We start from the raw sequence: 18,682 nt of genomic DNA, 5'->3' as shown, positions 1-18,682 counted from the left end.
GTAGATGTCGACGCTAAGGCTCTTTCTGGCCACGCGAGAGTTAGTTGGTTAGCTACCTAGCGACTCAGATAAGAGTCACGCGTTGGGAGCAAGGGCGCTTAGGAAATTATCAAAAAAATTAGTACAGTATTTATTTTTCTTAGGTAAGCGTCTACCGTAGATGCCCTTAGAGGCGAGCGCATGCACGTACGCATGTTTTGCTAGCAAATCGCGAAAGCTACATGCCGCACGTGGAACACGGAGTCCGGTCACGAGCGAATGGAACGCGGCAATTCTCGCAAGCGAGGGATTCACATTCACGGCATCTCTGAGAACGTGTGAGCCAGTCGTGTGCTTCCACTTCACCTCCTAATCTTTTCCCGTAAGAACTTTGCCCGTAGGTTTAGCATTATTGTTCATGGACTGTTCACAGCGCCCTTATCGTCACGCGCTGTCACCTAGAGGAATAGGAAAGTTGGTGCCCAAGTAATTAGTCCAACCATATATTCAACATATATGATCACCACATCTCATATCGTTGCCACGGCTACATCACCCTACAGTGCACTATATATATGGCAGTGTATTACCACACTGGTAGCAAAGCAACGTGCAAGAATTCCTGCCGCTAGCTACACAAGCGTGTTGGCCTCTATAAATACGTACGGCTCCATACACATGCAGCATCTCCAACTCCACCCGTCCTAGCTCTCAACATTATTGCCCAACGCGTCTTTGCCAAGAGCAGGATGGACGCCGCCGCAACCACCATCACGCCCCGGAAGCTGGTCGTGCTCTACCCGTCACTCGGCATGGGCCACATTGTCTGCATGATCGAGCTCGGTAAGATCTTCGTCGCCCGCGGCCTCGCCGTCACCATTATCGTCCTCGATCTGCCGCACAACAACGGCTCCAGAGGGGCCTTCCTCGCGGGGGTCTCCGCCGCCAATCCATCCATCTCCTTCCATCGTCTCCCGCAGGTCAAGATCCCACCCGTGGAGTCCATCCACCTCGAGGCGTTGGCCTTCGAGGTCCCCCGCGCATCAAATCCATACCTGCGTGATTTCCTCACGGCCGCCTCCCCGGCCATTTTCGTTGCCGATTTCTTCTGCCACGTTGCCCGCGACGTGGCCTTGGAGCTTGGCATTCCCATCTACTTCTTCTTCCCCTCCGGCGCCGAGGTTCTGGCTGTCCTTCTGCATCTCCCGGTCCTGGACTCTCAGACCACTGCAAGCTTCCAAGACATGGGTGAGGAGCTCGTGCATGTCCCCGGAATTCCCTCGTTTCCGGCGTCGCACTCCATGATGCCGATCATGGACCGTGGCGACGCAGCCTACAAGGCGTTCGTGAACGTGTGCAGCGATCTATGCCGCTCACATGGCATCATCGTCAACACATTCCGCTCGCTCGAGTCGCGGGCCGTCGACGCCATCGCTGCCGGGCTCTGCACACCTGCTGGACTCCCGATTCCGCCAGTGTACTGCATCGGGCCGCTGATAAAGTCAGAGGAGGTGGGCGTCAAGCGTGGCAACGAGTGCATCCCGTGGCTGGACACACAGCCCAATAACAGCGTGGTGTTCCTCTGCTTCGGCAGCCTCGGCCGGTTCAGCGTGAAGCAGATCAGAGAGGTGGCAATCGGGCTAGAAGCAAGCGGGCAGCGTTTCCTTTGGGTCGTCAAGAGCCCGCCCAATGATGACCACCCAACGAAGTTGTTCGAGAACTCCTCGGAGCCGGACCTCGACGCCCTCCTCCCAGAGGGCTTCCTGGAACGGACCAAGAACACGGGCTTGGTCGTCAAGTCGTGGGTGCCGCAGCGTGATGTGCTGCTACACAACGCGGTGGGCGGCTTCGTGACCCACTGTGGGTGGAACTCGGTGCTGGAGTCGATCATGGCGGGGGTGCCGATGCTTGCGTGGCCGTTGTACGCGGAGCAACGTATGAACAGGGTGTTCCTTGAGAAGGAGCTTGGGCTAGCAGTCGCAGTGGAAGGATACGACAAGGAGGTGGTCGAGGCCGGGGAGGTGGCAGCGAAGGTGAAGTGGATGATGGACTCAGATGGAGGGAGGGTGATCAGGGAGCGTACGCAGGCGGCGATGCGCCAGGCGAAGAAGGCGCTAAGCGAGGGCGGGGAGTCAGAGAAGACGCTGACGGGATTAGTGGAAGCCTGGATACTTGCTTGATGTTGGTAGGCTCGGCTAAGCTGAGATCTAATGAGTGATGATCCACATGGACATGGATGTGTGTTTATTTTCCAAAAATATATGTTTTTAATTATCCAAATAATAATAAAACACATAAGGTATTAGGTGGCAAACTAAATTAATCGTTTTCTTAGAAAATCTCTAAGAGGTCGTTTGGTATCCATCATTTGAGTCTGGAATCCTGGAATTCATTTTAAAATTTCATAGGTGGGCTGTTTGGTTGCCACAGAATTGGTTCATCATTTCATTTAAGAAATCCAGCAAAATGATGCCATGTGTAATCACAATTCCGAGCTGAAACCTGTCATTCACAAGTCCTGTGGCAACCAAATAACTTCAATATTGAATTCTACTGTCATTTACAATTCCTGTGGCAACCAAACAAGTGTCCATTTCTGAAGTTATAATGTAAATGAAATGAATACATGTATTCATTTCAAAATGCTACAAATAAAATGAAAACCTGGCTTCCAAACGACTTATAATATAATTGTACGTATCTAATGAACACGGCAGCCGTAAGGACTGAGAATTTGACAAATGGATTAAGGCATTCTTCATGTGGGCTTCCCTAGAAGCAAAAACCGAAACAAACACCTATTTTTGTAGGTGGTTTGTGAGAAGCACTTCTCAAAATAGACATGGCTTCTCCTTCAAACAATTCATTTGTATTCCATCTTTTCGTGGAAGCTTGACCGGGAATGAAACAATGACTCAGATCTCATAATATGCTATTGGATTCTAAACACAAGGGCAGGTCGTTTGTACTAAAGATATTCTTATATCAGATACGTGGAGTCTACGAAACCATATGATGGAGCACTCAATAACAAGGAATGTTACAGATTATTTTAGGTTTACTTTTCTACTGTCAAGTCTAGTCTTAAGTCTTAAGTAGGGCATGCAACAATGGATAGTATCCTACCCTGGTACTTTGTAGCCCGTAAGGGCCACATAGGACCGTACCTACACAAGTTTGAAGATAGAGGGTTTCAATGATAATTGGACTATAAGATTCTAGCTAGAAGCTTGATTGATTTGCTTGTTCATCCTCTTTGAATTTATTCCATTTGTTGGCATAACCCTCTTTGATTAACAAAGGGTGTTCTTTATTGTATGAAACAAAATCTGTTTTGGTATGTCGTGGAACACTCAATGTCCACTGGCGCCTCTCCCCCTTCTCACAGTTTCTATCTACACAAACCTTCTCAACCTCGCCATCCTAGTGCCTTCTCCGAAGCATTGTTGATGCCTTTTGATAGAGCTGGACTCCGTACTATCAACCTTTGAAATACATCACAATTGTAGGTAATGGGTCTATGGCCGCAGGGGGTAGGAGGTCGAGTGGCGGAGGGGTAGAGGCAGGGTTTATAACCCTAAACAAGTGTGCCAATTCGTTGGGACTCCAACGGCAGAGTGTTGTAGCAAGAGAATTTCCCCCACGAGGGTGACTCGGGGTTTCATATCGAACTCTCGGGGAAAAAGAGGTGAAGCTACTTCAAGCCTTGTCTAGCAATCTAGAAAGCAAGTTTCTCTGTCTTGTGCTCCCAACTACACCGTGTGGTTGTCAAGCACAAGGCTTCGGTATTATTAAAATGAAATAAAATAACAATAAATAAATAAATAAAATGCTAGAAGGTAAATTAAAACTATAATGTAAACTAATGCAAGTAAAAGTGTTTTTGGGTTTTGGTTGTAGGTGCAAAAAATAAATATATTTGTGGTAGTTTGGATTTAATTATTGCAGAAAATATAAAAGCAAGTATAAGAAAGTAAAAGGTGGTTCTTATGATTAAAAATGGACCGAGGTTCATGGGTCCACTTGTCTACTCACCCATAAATGTGTGGTGGCATTAAGAACAAGATAGATAACTTAATATTGATGAGATTTTATTATGTGTATGGATAAGCATGCATATGGCATCACGTCCTAACATAAAGATGATACTACACATCTTACTTATTCTCCACTAGAAAGGGATTCTCTATGCAATCTAGATTTAAGAATTAGGAGTGTATAACCTTAAGTACTTTGACATGATGTTGAATGACAAATGTTCTAGTGTTGCATTAAAACATATCACAATGGACCAATGATAGTATCATTGAATGTGAACAAGGTTTCTCATCTGTCGCTAACAAATATATAGCACATGCATTATTTTTCTCCCTAGTGAGGTAACAAATAAATTGGTAAAAACCATAGTAGATATGAAGTTGTTGTCACAATTCACTACTAATACCATGTTACTTCTTCTAATACACACCATCCCCCACACATGCTCTCGCATACAAGTTTGATCATAACAAGTATTAAAGAACAGGGTAGCAATATGCATCTATCAATACATCAAGACCACAATAAAGTTTCAAATCTCATAAATCATCCAATAGAACTAAGGATCCACCACATAGAAATTACATAATATGGCCATAATTATGATAGGCAGCTCATATGGCATCTAATCATCATAGCACAAGAGAGAAGATAGATCAAGCTACTGCCAAAAACCCATAGGCTCCCTCTTCATCATGGTGGCAATGTTGGTGATGTATGAGAGGGTGGAGATGCGATCGGGGATGGCCCCAGCAGCGTTCCCCCTCCAATCTTCGCAGGTTCAGCCTCTGTTTCATGGTTATGTGTTTCTGCACCGCCTCCTCGCGAGAACGCCTTGGGGGTCTTAATATAGTGGTTTTTAGGTCCAGCCCGTCAATCTAAGATCAAGACGGATGTCATCGGACGTTTGAGGGGCAGACGAGCATGGCTGGCATGGCATGGTATAGGGCCCACGTCACCTGGTCTCGTTTGGGCATCATGGGTCCCCTTGTGTGCTTGTTATTCTCATATTATTTCTTCGGAAAAAATATTGATGCTAGAAAAACCCTAGCTGCGTTTGAGTTTCGCAAGGTCCCTAAAAATTAGAAAAATAATCAAAATAGGGTTTTCAGTTCTGCATTGTTATAAACACATTAAAGGGGATCGTTTAGAGAATCCCCGAAATCAATGCAAACATGAATATAGCATCTTATAACATGCAAATATGTCAGAATATGTGGTAGTAAACTACAAAATTCATGCATGCATTTTACATGCATCGATATCCCCAAGCTTAACCCATGCTCATCCTCAAGTATGAAGGTGATAAAACTAAACATGGACTTTTAAGTTTGTTGCCTAATTGAATATAACAAGTATTAGTACACAAGATTATTGATTTAAACATTATTGAACATCAATAAGCAAATGAGATATGAAGTCGTACTTCTTGTTCACTACAAAGATGTTCAACAATAAATCACAATGTATATGTAAGAATAAATAAAAGTACTATGGACATTAAGCATGCAAATGCTTTTGTAGTTCAAAACTTTTCCTTCTTTCTTTTCTTCTTTCTTTTGAACAGTGGAAATTAAAAGTAAGCAGGGAGTATACATGCCAAGACTTTGATACTAATAGAGAAAATAATTTTTTGATTATGCAACTCATGTCAACGGTAGTGAAAACATGTGTGGTTTTATATGTTTGACCTCTTACAAGTTGGATGTCTCATGCCCTGTAGTCAATAGTACCTACACCTCATGCTACTCAACTTAGAATGACCATAGATCTTCATTTTATACATATTGTTTTAACCAAATGCTCACAAAGGGGTACCTCCATGCCTCCTATACAAAGTGCCCTTAGAGATATGGGAAATATTTTCAAAGTCCATATATACCGGGACAACAGACAAATAGACTCCTCTTGCAATAATAAATGAATAGTACTTTTAACTTATGAAAGATGATTTAGGATGTCCATGTAGAAACTTCCACCTTGATTAGGCATGGCTTCGATTGGCGGTCCAATGTTCTTCTCTAACATATATGCACACTTGAATCTTTTACATGATAACCCACTTTATTTAGCATCAATAGGCATGCATAACTAAAGGTTCATGACCACAACTTAATAAGGTGCAATGTTGAAAGTCTTGTTCCATGACAACAAGGTTTAACTTAACACCAACTCATAAATTTTCAACATATAACTTACATAATCATAATCACATAGTCTTTAATGCTACTCTCCCAAGAGCTTTAATTTGCACAATAAAAAGAAGTATAATTTTGAATGCAAAGGCTTGGCATATATGCTATACTTGGAATAGCATTTTTCTACATAGGTAGGTATGGTGGAGATTTGATGGAGAAGTTTTGGATCAAGGTTTATGGGTACAACAAGTCTTTGCTTGTGTGCTTCATTCTTTTTTATTTTCTTTGGCCATTGGAAAGTTGTTATATAGTCACAAACATGCACGGATATTCACTTTGGCTCCCGAGTCTAAATGCTCCCGCAGCATAGACCAATGGTTGTTAGCCAGATCAACAGCAGCAGTTGTATTCGTCGCAGGTATTTTGACCCTTCTGCCTATTATGTACAGTACCACTGGTCCACGTCTATGGAGCAGATAAATGCGGTTGTTGCCGTGAGGGATGTTATGCCATCGCTGCATAGATGGTGCAGCCGTCGTTAGATTTTCTTGGACCGGCAAACAAACACGACGGCACACGTGATTCTTTGAAACTCCAGTGCTTGTAATGTCAACCAATTGGCAGCCCATTAGTTTCTCCGGATCTGCAGCAACTGATGGTTCGGGTATATTTACATCCATCTCCAACATTGAGTCCCTTTGATGTCATCCGTCTCACCCTCTTCCTCCAAATGGACCATGTGTAGCATTTCTGCAACAGTACATGGCATCTTCAGCGTCTGTTGTAAATACTAAATAGACTGTGGCTATTGTTTTCGTCCGCGCGGGCAGAAGGACACACAAACCCTATTGGCGCGGTGCCATTCGGCCCGGGAGGCCAACACGGTCTCCTGCCTATCGTAGTCATGACGGTCGTCCTCCCAATTCCGTCGAGTCTAGCCCTCCGCCAAGGCGGCGTCCCAGTAGGCTTTCATCGCTAGAAGTGGCGCCTTCGAGTTGGCGTCGAAGCGAGCCTGGTCCCTCGCCATTGCCTCTTGTCGCCTACGCGATCCCCGCGGTGGTCTGCTCCACTCACAGTTTTCATGGTCCACCTGCGGCTGCCGGCGGCGCCTCACCTCCACCACCGGGGCGCCCGAGGGACCCCAGGGTAACACTGCGCCTCGGCGCCCCCATGTCTGCGGTGGATTGCCGCTTGGCAGCCCTCAGCGATGCAGAAGGACTCAAGCAGAGCCAGATGTGCGTCGCTATCCCCCATCCACTCGATGTACAGCCCGAACCGCTCCTCACGGGCCTCGGAGGCAGCATATGTGGCGGTTTACTCCACCTCGAACACCTGCCGGATGGCGATTACCGCCGCGTCTGCGTCGCCGGGGTAGCGCTCACGTGCTATCGCTCTAATCCTCTCCCAGGTAGCATGGTGTTGGGCGTGGGTTGATTAGAGTTTACCCTTTCCTGGCGGCGACACCCTCTTATAGCCACGTCCAGGGAAGCCAATGGCCTCTCATACGCGTTGGAAACGCAAAGTCGGCGCGCGGGAAATTACGGTCCGCGAGCGCGCGCGGGAAGATGGCACCGACATTAATTGCAACATCGCCTACGATGGTCGGTGGATTTTTTTTAGCGTCGGGCAGCTGGACTGCTGCTAACCCAAATGGACAAAGGTGGGCGCACAGCCGATTATGTGTTTGCCTCCCGACTCGAATAGAATAAAAAATACATATTTGATATCCGAAATGGATCGAGCTATTCGAGATATCTATTAGAAAAGCTCTCATTTCCCTAAACAAAACCACATAACTAATTGCCAATACAAGCTCACAACTTACCCGCACTTGCAGGTGCATTTCCCTCTGCCCCGCCCTGCAGCACCACAAGAAATATGCACCGTTACTTAAGGAGCCCATAATTCGTCGGATTATGCCGTTTTTTTCATCCAGCGATACTAGGCTGAACCCAACTTCCTGAGGAGCGCCTGAGCGCTGAACGGAGAGAAAAGGACGTGAATCACCGAGAAAACGCGCGAAGAAACCCGCCCTACCAGTGGGCTAGTCCGGCCAATGACACACGACGCGGTCAACCATCGTCTCCTCGGCTTCCGCGCGCCATTACTTGCCGGAGCGGCAGGCGGTCCACCGTCGTCTCCTCTGCTTCAGCGTGCCATTACTCACCACATGGCCACTACTCGCCGGAGCTATATATTCCCCCATTCCCCCTCCTCCTCTGACAGAGCGCCACTCCCCGCACCTCCCCTCGCCTCCCACCTCCATGAAACACTGACGAGATGGCCGAGCCATTCCCCGGCAACGACGCGGAGGCGAAAGGGTTCGGCCGCCGTTCCCTGCAAGAGTGGGAGGCGCGCCTCCTCTACGAGGCGAACTACCCAGCGCCGCTGGATTTCCGTCGGCGGCGTCTGCATCCCGCCATCGCGCTGGAAGAAGAGATCCAGCTCGCCCTCGTCGTGATGACGGACAAGGAGCGGACCCTCCAGAAGAGGTACCCCGAGAACCTCTTCGCCTGGGACGCGTACTTCCCCGAGAGGTACCAGCGAGAGCTCGCGGCGTACGATGGCCCTCCTCCGCCGCCGGCGAGGAATAACTCCAAGGGTAGGCGCCCCTGGTGGGGCGCCCCCGGACGCAACCTCACCGCCGTCTTCAACCACATCTAGGCTGGGAATTCCCCTATCCTGCAGATGCCGCCGCGGACACCGGTGTCCTTCTCCTGGGGCCGTGGGAGCTCCTCCTGGATGACACGGCGGATGGCATCCACCTCGTCGTCCTCCGGGTCGGCGTCATGCTCCGCAGGGTCTGCGCCGCCACCAACGCCCGACAAAGCAGCTCCGCGCCCTCAAGTCGGAGCCCATCTCGCCGCCTCGCAACCGAGGCAGCGGGATAGTTATCTGCGAGAGGCGCCCATCGCCTCCGCACGGCCGACTCATCCGCGTCAAGCGAGATGGAGAATAAGGCCATGCCGGCGGGCGCCTGCGGAAGCCGAAAGAAAGAGCCACACCGGCGACCTCCCTCGACGCAGAGGACGACGCCATCCTCGAGGCGGTGCTGGCGCGGTCGAAGAACGACCTCGTCCCCGCCAATCTGCAGATGCCGCTCTATGCGCCACTCGCCTGGTCGAAGGCGGAGTGGGAAAAGGAAGAGGCGGAGCACCAGCATCGGCTGCTTGAGGAAGCATCGTGGCGCCGCGCCCGCCGCGTCGTCGTCCTCGACCACAACGACGATGATGGAGGGCCGCCGTCGCCTCCGCCTCGACGTGTCGGGGGCCAAGCCAAAGCATCAGCCACACGCGACGCCACCGAAGGGCGAAGACGACGGCTCTGACAATGACACCGGCGACTACACGTCCGTTTTATCGCTATTTCGGCATGTAGACACCGTTTTTTTTGTTTTTATCTATCGTCTGTACGTCGAATTCATATATTCGGCGAAAAAACTTCAAACACGGCTAATATGTACATGGTTGTGTTTTTCCAAAAAAAAAAGGCATCTGCTTCAGTACAACCCCCCCCCCCCTCCAAAATTGGTTTTGGCTCGAAAGCCCACCAAACCCATATCGAAGCCCGTATGACGCCCGTATGTGAACTCGTATATGACCGTCCCTATACCGTATGCGTCTTACTCCCACGATCGTGATCTGATCGTTCTCCTGTTGGAACTCACGAGCCTCGACGAGCCGGCTGCCGCCCCGCCGTCCCATCGCACGATCACCTCCTCACCGCCGCACTCCTCCACCACAGGTGGTTTGTCTTCAGGGAGCTTGACGCCGCCGTCCCGTCGCACTCCTCCGACGAGCGAGAAGCATCTCCCCGGAGCTCGACGAGCCGCCGTCGGCGCCGCACTCCGTCATCATAGACCTCCTCCACCAGGGCATATCTTCCCGACATTCTCGGCACGTTCATCTCCATGATCTTCAGGGCCTGCTCGACGAGACGCCTCTGCTGCACGCCGTCCCGACGATCTCTCCGGCGAGCCGATCTTCCGCTGGACACGACGGGAGGTAAGTTTGAATCTCTGCCTCCGGACATGTCCGGCGGCTCATTTTGCGTGTCCGGCGCCCGGAAGACAGGCCGGCACACAAGAACCAGACAGTCCGGCCTGCGGCGGACAAGCCGGCGTCTCTCTGCCAGACTGTCCGATGTCCGTGTGGGTTTAATTAAGTGTATTAAATATGAAATAGTGATTTGCATTGCGTTATTGTTTAGTATTTTGCATTAGTTATTTATTGCGTGCGGGTTTTGTGTAGTTTTTGGAGAAATGGGGGACTATAGCTCAACTTGAAGTGACGGGGATGACGGATATACGGGCGATGATGATTCTACTTCGGAGAATAGTTCCAAATCCAGGATCTATGAAAATGTACCTCTTTTTGGGGAGAACCTTCCATCATCGGCCTCCTCAGAAAACATGAGTGAAGTATGTTGATTATTTTTTAATGGCCACCAATGAATGGAAGCAATGAAGTGACATGTTACATTCTTTGTTTTTGGCTGTGTAGGTGCTATACGGTGGTCACGAGGAGGATGAGTATTTAGACATGGAGGTTGGGTTTGATGAATATAGTGTGGAGGTAGGACTGCATCACGAGGAATCAAGCTCTGAAAATAAGAGCGAAGTAAGTATATAGTTTTAGTATGGCAAACCGTCAATGTTACCGTTGGAACGACAACTTTTATGACTTATTTTCCCTTCATGTGTAGGTGATATCTGGTGCTGACAATGGGCGTGAACATCACAGTCAAGCAGATCCAGATATTGTGAGTAATGAATATAAGATGCACTATGTGGAAGAGCACTGTAAAATACTGGACATGACATTTTCTTCCGAACCGGCGGCTTTTGTCCGGTACAACAGCTATGCGAGAGAGCATGGCTTCATCATCCGAAAGGACATTTTGAAGAGGGCAAAGCGAGGGAAACGTGGTAAGGGAGAAATACGGTTAAAGCGGTATGTCTGCTCCAGGGCAGGGAAACGTCAGGAAATGGTTTTAACGCAGGAAGGCCGCAGTCGTAGGCTAAGACCCGAGACTCGTTGCAACTGCAATGCCAATCTCACCGTGAAGCGTGACCTATCGAGAGGAGTATGGGTTGTCAAAAGTTTTTACGGCAATCACAGACATAAACCAGCTAGACCGGTTACATCTACTTCAGGCCATGTTAGATCCATGTTGACCCTAAAACCCTTGTTTCGGCGTCTCCCCACCATGGGATCACCATGAAACAGACAACCAACCTAGAAAACCATGGTTAGGAAGGGTGGGACATCCCACCATTCACAAGTGTGCCAAATATTTGCCCCATCCGAGGTGGTTACATCTACTTCAGGCCATGTTAGATCCATGTTGACCCTAAAACCCTTGTTTCGGCGTCTCCCCACCATGGGATCACCATGAAAAAGACAACCAACCTAGAAAACCATGGTTAGGAAGGGTGGGTCATCCCACCATGCACAAGTGTGCCAAATATTTGCCCCATCCGAGGTGGTTACATCTACTTCAGTCCATGTTAGACCCATGTTGACCCTAAAACCCTTGTTTCGGCGTCTCCCCACCATGGGATCACCATGAAACAAACAACCAACCTAGAAAACCATGGTTAGGAAGGGTGGGCCATCCCACCATTCACAAGTGTGCCAAATATTTGCCCCATCCGAGGTGGTTACATCTACTTCAGGCCATGTTAGATCCATGTTGACCCTAAAACCCTTGTTTCGGCGTCTCCCCACCATGGGATCACCATGAAACAGACAACCAACCTAGAAAACCATGGTTAGGAAGGGGGGGTCATCCCACCATGCACAAGTGTGCCAAATATTTTCCCCATCCGAGGTGGTTACATCTACTTCAGGCCATGTTAGATCCATGTTGACCCTAAAACCCTTGTTTCGGCGTCTCCCCACCATGGGATCACCATGAAACGGACAACCAACCTAGAAAACCATGGTTAGGAAGGGTGGGCCATCCCACCATTCACAAGTGTGCCAAATATTTGCCCCATCCGAGGTGGTTACATCTACTTCGGGCCATGTTAGATCCATGTTGACCCTAAAACCCTTGTTTCGGCGTCTCCCCACCATGGGATCACCATGAAACAGACAACCAACCTAGAAAACCATGGTTAGGAAGGGTGGGCCATCCCACCATTCACCAGTGTGCCAAATATTTGCCCCATCCGAGGTGGTTACATCTACTTCGAGTCCATGTTAGACCCATGTTGACCCTAAAACCCTTGTTTCGGCGTCTCCCCACCATGGGATCACCATGAAACAGACAACCAACCTAGAAAACCATGGTTAGGAAGGGTGGGCCATCCCACCTTGCACAAGTGTGCCAAATATTTGCCCCATCCGAGGTGGTTACATCTACTTCAGGCCATGTTAGATCCATGTTGACCCTAAAACCCTTGTTTCGGCGTCTCCCCACCATGGGATCACCATGAAACAGACAACCAACCTAGAAAACCATGGTTAGGAAGGGTGGGCCATCCCACCATTCACAAGTGTGCCAAATATTTGCCACATCCGAGGTGGTGACATCTACTTCAGGCCATGTTAGACCCATGTTGACCCTAAAACCCTTGTTTCGGCGTCTCCCCACCATGGGATCACCATGAAACATATATGGCACACTTGCATGGTGGCATGTCGCACACATGTTTCCTAAGGTCTTCCCATGTTTGTGTGCTTTCCAAGGTCACCCCATGGTGCGAAGGAGCCGAAACCACGGTTTTGGGGTTAAAACGGTATTGCATGAAAACCCTAGTTTGGACCACATCCTTGACGCGATCAGCACTGAATTTTGTCAACTTTATGGTATATTAACTTTTTTATTATTTTTTGGCTGATTTTAAATAAGTCGAAAAAATCATCTTTTTAGAAATGGCTCTATTAGGCCTACCTATGGGACCGATTTCTGAGAAGTTGATTTTTTTGACTTTCTCGAAATGGTCCAATCTTGTTTCGCCGAGTTAATATAGATATATTTCACATGATTCAACAAAAAAAAATTATAAAATATTTTACAAATATGAATGAAAAATAATTTGGTAATTTAAACTTATCCGGACAGTCTGGCCGTCTATAAGCCGGACTGTCCGGCGTCTTATTTTTTGTTTTGCACTCACGGGCCGGCCCAATCGCGAATTGGCAGGGCCTTCATCGCCGGACAAGATATGTGATTTGGCCGGACTGTCCGGCGTAAGCATCTGTTGCAACTACCCCAATTTACGTGGGACAAAACCGCTCCATCCGAGACATGCTGGCCCTATATATATACGCCCCACCTCCACGACGCAACAAATCCACTACTCCTCACCGCGACACCGCCGCCATCGGCAAAAAGTCTTCCGGTCGCCGCCTTGCTTCGAAGGGAGGTGCATGACCCGTCGTGGCGAGCCACTCCGACGAGTGCCGACGAAATCACTCACGTCGCGTCCAAGTTCTGCACCATCTACAACTTGGAACCATCATACAAGGTATTACACATCAAAACCCTAAGGTTCATCAATGTGGCAGGTAGATTAATGGTAGGGTTCTGCAATAGTACAAGTTCTTCAATCCTTTGCGTATGTAGATCATAGTAATCTGTAAACAATGGTGAAAATAGGGTATTAGGGTTCAGAGTAGGGTTCATCACTGTCATACAGATCTACCGGACAGTCCGGGTATGCACTACTAGCCTGACCGTTGCTCACCATGACGGCCAGTCCGTTGAGCTCCCGACGCCGGCCAGTCCGTTCCCCTACACGTCGGCCAGTCCGTCAATGTCTCCGGCAAGTCCGGCGCGCATGCCGGACAGTCCGGGATTTCTAGTCCGGCTGGTCCGTTGCTGTTTCGGCCTGTCCGGGGCTTTTGGCCGGCCTGTCCGGGGCTTTTGCCGGCATGTCCGGTAATGGCGTTGTATTACCAATCCTGCCTTAGTTAATAAGTATTCTATTTGAGACAGTATTACTTATATTTCCATGTATTCAGTACTTAAAATTCATGAATCAGTAGGGATGCTTATATTTAATTGTACACCGCTCTCGCATCACCTTGTTCTAGTCCCATATTTTTTTTACTGTTACACCCGTAGTATCACCACCAAAAAGTACAAAACTTTTCGTTAAATCGACACCTTAAACACAATTGCCAATTTCTAATTGCTATAATCATGTATGTTATCTACAGGATGGAAGTAGTTGACGAAGTTCCTTGCTCGGTTGAAAAATGGTGCAGCTTTGTTGACAACATGTCAAACGAACAACGAGGTGCACTTTTTGGCTCCGGTGTACATTGTATGCTCGAAATGCCAAGGATAAAGATGCGGCAGTCTGTGCTGAAGTTTCTAGTGCAAGCTTTTGATCTTGAAACCAATACATTTGGGTTAAATGAGGGAAAGGACCATATTTCCCTAGGAGGCAAAGAAATCTACGCATTATTTGGTTTAGAGGACAAAGGTTTGAATGCTGTGGCCATAATTGCTCAAGAAGGCAAAGAAGCGCAGGGACGGATACCACCTGAGTGGCTCGATCCGTCAACAGAGAATCTCTTAATTGATGATTTAATAATGGATGTTGAGCTTCGTGGTGGCTCGGATGACGATTTTGTACGCAAGGCCATCCTGGTGCTTCTCGCCACAGTACTTGCACCGTACTCTAGTACGGTAATTTCACAGCCGATGTATGCATTGGTAGAAGACCTCGATCGAGCTAGGAAAATAAACTGGAACTCATTCACTCTGGAGTACACCTTGGAGGGCTTAAGGCAGTGTAAAGGTGGACGAGTAATGAGGTAGTGGCCAAAAGGAAACATGGCGGCATTACAGGTAAACCGTAATATTTCTTAGTCAGGTAATATTTAACTGCAGTTTTTTGGTCACAACTATTTCTTAGTCATTCTTAATATCTTTTCTTCTGCAGTACATGTATTGGGAGAAGGTGCAACCTCCTGCTGCACCAGCCTTTAACCCACTGGTATGTATGTACCCATTGATGAAGAACTGGACCGAAGTAGAAGGGAAGAAGAGAGACGCCTCCGACGCGCAATATGGCCGTGGGAAGGGAAATGTAAACAATTTTTTCTTGTTCATATTTGTTTCAGCAGCTCATGTTTTACAACAATAAACAATTTGATTTTGTAACATGCAGATTGACAATGATATTACTGCGGAGCATAGACTCTCAAAAATAAACATAGGAAATAGTGTTGGGAGAAAAAACATCCGTTTCAAGGAAGACCACAAAAACTCCTGCGAAAAACCCCCCTTACATGGAGCAACTTTTGGAAAGGGTTAATCGCATGGCTGGGGAGCTTACTCTTGTCCGTAAGCAGATTGCAACTATAGCAGATTCATGCGCAGAGGTAAAAACGTGGCGAGTTTAATTATGCACGGATCATTCATTTTGGACCTGCCATGACACATTTTGTTTCCATTGCAGAGAGTTATTGCAAAGTTAAATCAGGAGGGGATCATTTATAGATGTGAGAACAAAGGCACGTCTGAAGGGGACAAGGAAAGCGAGAGCAGCCATAAGGGAGTTTATCCATCAAAGTACTTCACATCAGTTCAGAAGGACGAGGATGTTGACGACGATGATGTTAACGAGGACGAGCTAGACAATGCAAATGGCAGCACACCTGCACCACCAGTTGCACGCAAATTAATGGTCGATGATCCTCAACCATCTGTACTGTTTAATTGCAGCAAGGGTGACAAAAAAAATCCTATCGAAATTAGAAATGATGTTCCCGCTCGATCGTCATCCTTATTATTGTCTGCAGCATTTGTATCTGCAAAGCCAAATGAACCTCACAAGCGGAAGCGCATGCCATCCGCAAAGGTCCGGTCCCCTTACTTGTCTGAAAAAATGGCAAACAAGCGTCAAATCCGAGATGAGAAAAATTCTGAGGGTAAGTTTGTTCGTGTCACATGCAAATTTCTTAACGACCTTTGCATTTTACTAACCGAAGTTCACCCGTTACTTGTTCGTTGCAGGTAACTTCCATTCACTAGATGCACTACTTCGGGTAAATGATTTGACTGAAGATCACGTCGAAGCTGCCGTGTCACATGTAAAAGAACTATCAAAGTGCTCCCGACGCCGCAACAAAAAAGTTTACTCTTCTGAAGGACTCGTGCTGAATGCCCACCATGTTGCACCTATTATAATCCATGACTGGTTGATGGGCGATGTAAAAACAATTTTTTATCCCTGTTGTATTACACAATAACTTTCTTGATTGAAGGGCTAATTAGTTGTGTGTACCAATAAATTTTGCAGGTCGTCAATGCTTATGTGCGACACTTGTCTCGTCGTGTTCCAGATGATTGTGTCCTGTCCACCACATGGAGGTCGACGCATCTCATAGAAGGGAAGACGAGGGGTAGAGATTATTTTCCACCCGGCCACCCCCAGATCGAAATAGAGAAGAATCGAGCCATTCACAGATGCATGGACGAGTATTTCCATAAACCGAAGGTACGAGCACATGCAATGCAATGGTGTACATAATTCATTCAATGTATATTGAAACATACTTACACATTTTTATTGCAGTACTATCTCGCAGTAAACGTTAATGGCAATCATTGGGTCACCGTCGTGATGCATGTACCCAAGAAGGAATTTCAAGTATTAGATTCCCTCTATGTTCTTCGCAGTTACATACATATCATTGAAGCATTGGTATGTTTTCATACTACTTTATCTGTGTCATAAGTATTTTGTTAAAATATTAATCATTACTTACTTAATCTTAACTACTCGTTTTACTTCGTAGAACCGAAATTGCTTATGACATAGCAAAAGCAGATCATGGTTTTCCTGATCCTTGAACTGGCCTATAAAACAATACAAAATGGCAAGACAAAAGGATGGGTGAGTACATGGCGCAACTAATTTTCATCTATATTAATATACAATGCAATGTTACTTACTGTTTTTTGCTTGTCTTGTATTATGACAGAAACTCATGTGGACTTTGGGTCCTAAAATGTATGGAAGAATGGGATGTACATGAATTTAGAACCACTATTACACAGTTAGGTAAAACAAAATTCTACTTACATGATGAACTAGCAGCACATGTCATAACATGTTCTCTTACTTTATTTTTGCACACACTCGTTGACTCTACCAGAGAAGTTATGGTCGGTGAAATAATTTTTTCACCTAGTAACGAGCTGGATAGGATCAAAGATAAACTACTCAACCCCAATGGCGAGGAAGATGATGCTTTGGTCCAAGGTCTAGTGGATATGGTCGGGTTTTCGTCCCGTAGAAGGTTTCCCGGCGGTGTTCAAGAGACTTAGTTCATTTTATTTTCTATTTTCAGTTAGTTGTGTAATGACTTGGAAACTATACTTTACAACACCTATTTGCGTCATATGGAATACCATACTTTGTGGAATATGTATGCAATCATCAAGTGCCGGATAGTCTCACTATTGTCCGTGGACATCATCACTATAATCTTTATTGCGCAGAATTTGTTGTCAAACTTTTGCAAACAATCTGTTAACACCTTTGCGGATGATAATAACTTGGTATGAAAACCTTTAAATCTCGAAATACTTCAGGTGCAGCAATTTACCCAAAACCAATTGTGTATTGACTTTCTCAAAAATAATACCCAAAGATTAGGACTTATTAATAGCTTAGGTCAACAAATTACTGAACTGGTACAAAAGGGATAACAGTAGCCTCATAAAGTGAGTTCACAAAAACTGTTTCGACATTTCGCGCAATGGATAAAACTTTGGTACTTGTCATCTGCATTTTTCTTCACTTGCAATGAACCTTCAAGAGAGATAGGCGAAGGAATTGGACATTGCATACCAGGAAAACCCAAGCTTGAAAGAAAACTTTACATCTGTCCTGTGAGAAATGCTGGTGTTAATTCATTGCCGGACAGACCGGCGAAAGACTCCGGTCAGGCCGACAGAAGCTGCTGCCTGTAAGTCTTGTCCCCGGACATGCTGGTGGCTCTGGCCGGACAGATCGGAATGCAGTGCCAAAAGCCTTTGAGTATTCGTTAATTATTTTCCGGCCTGGCTGGTTCTCTACGCCGGTCAGGCCGACAAGAGATGCGTACAGTAACTCCTTGGCCGGACAGGCTGGCTCGTCTGGCCAGACAGGCCGATAGAATTGGCAAATGCCTCTGGAAATTTTATGTTCCTCCGGAACAACATTACCGGTCTGTCTGGCGTATATGCCGGACAGTCTGACCGGTCGATCACGTAAACCGCGCCCCGGACAGTCCGTTCCCCTATGAACTAGATGTCCGCCGTACCCGGACTGTCCGGCTGGGTCACGACCGGACTGTCCGTTGTCTCCGATCTGCCATGGCCGGCCGGCGCCCACCACGATGGTGCACAGGCCACCATGATCCGCCAAACTCGCCGGGGGGCCCACAATTGTGCCGTACTTGTATCTCGTATAATTGACTAATTGAATTGGGCTATACGAATTTTGTACGGTGCCACGTATCGGTATTTTATACTAATAACGAAGTGGTATCGAGCGATCTTAGCCGTTCTTGTGT

General features: G+C 47.1%; 1 protein-coding gene across 1 annotated transcript; it reads left to right on the top strand.

Moving 5' to 3' along the window:
- Positions 1–728: 728 nt before the first annotated feature.
- Positions 729–2,159, top strand: LOC124658929 (UDP-glycosyltransferase 88F4-like). Its single transcript, XM_047196912.1, has one exon. It carries the CDS (start codon positions 729–731, stop codon positions 2,157–2,159), a length of 1,431 nt encoding a protein of 476 aa, XP_047052868.1.
- Positions 2,160–18,682: the final 16,523 nt, after the last annotated feature.

This window comes from Lolium rigidum, chromosome 6, assembly GCF_022539505.1.
Source record: "Lolium rigidum isolate FL_2022 chromosome 6, APGP_CSIRO_Lrig_0.1, whole genome shotgun sequence".
In the NCBI taxonomy this organism is placed as follows: domain Eukaryota; kingdom Viridiplantae; phylum Streptophyta; class Magnoliopsida; order Poales; family Poaceae; genus Lolium; species Lolium rigidum.
This window is presented reverse-complemented; position numbering and strand designations above follow the sequence as displayed.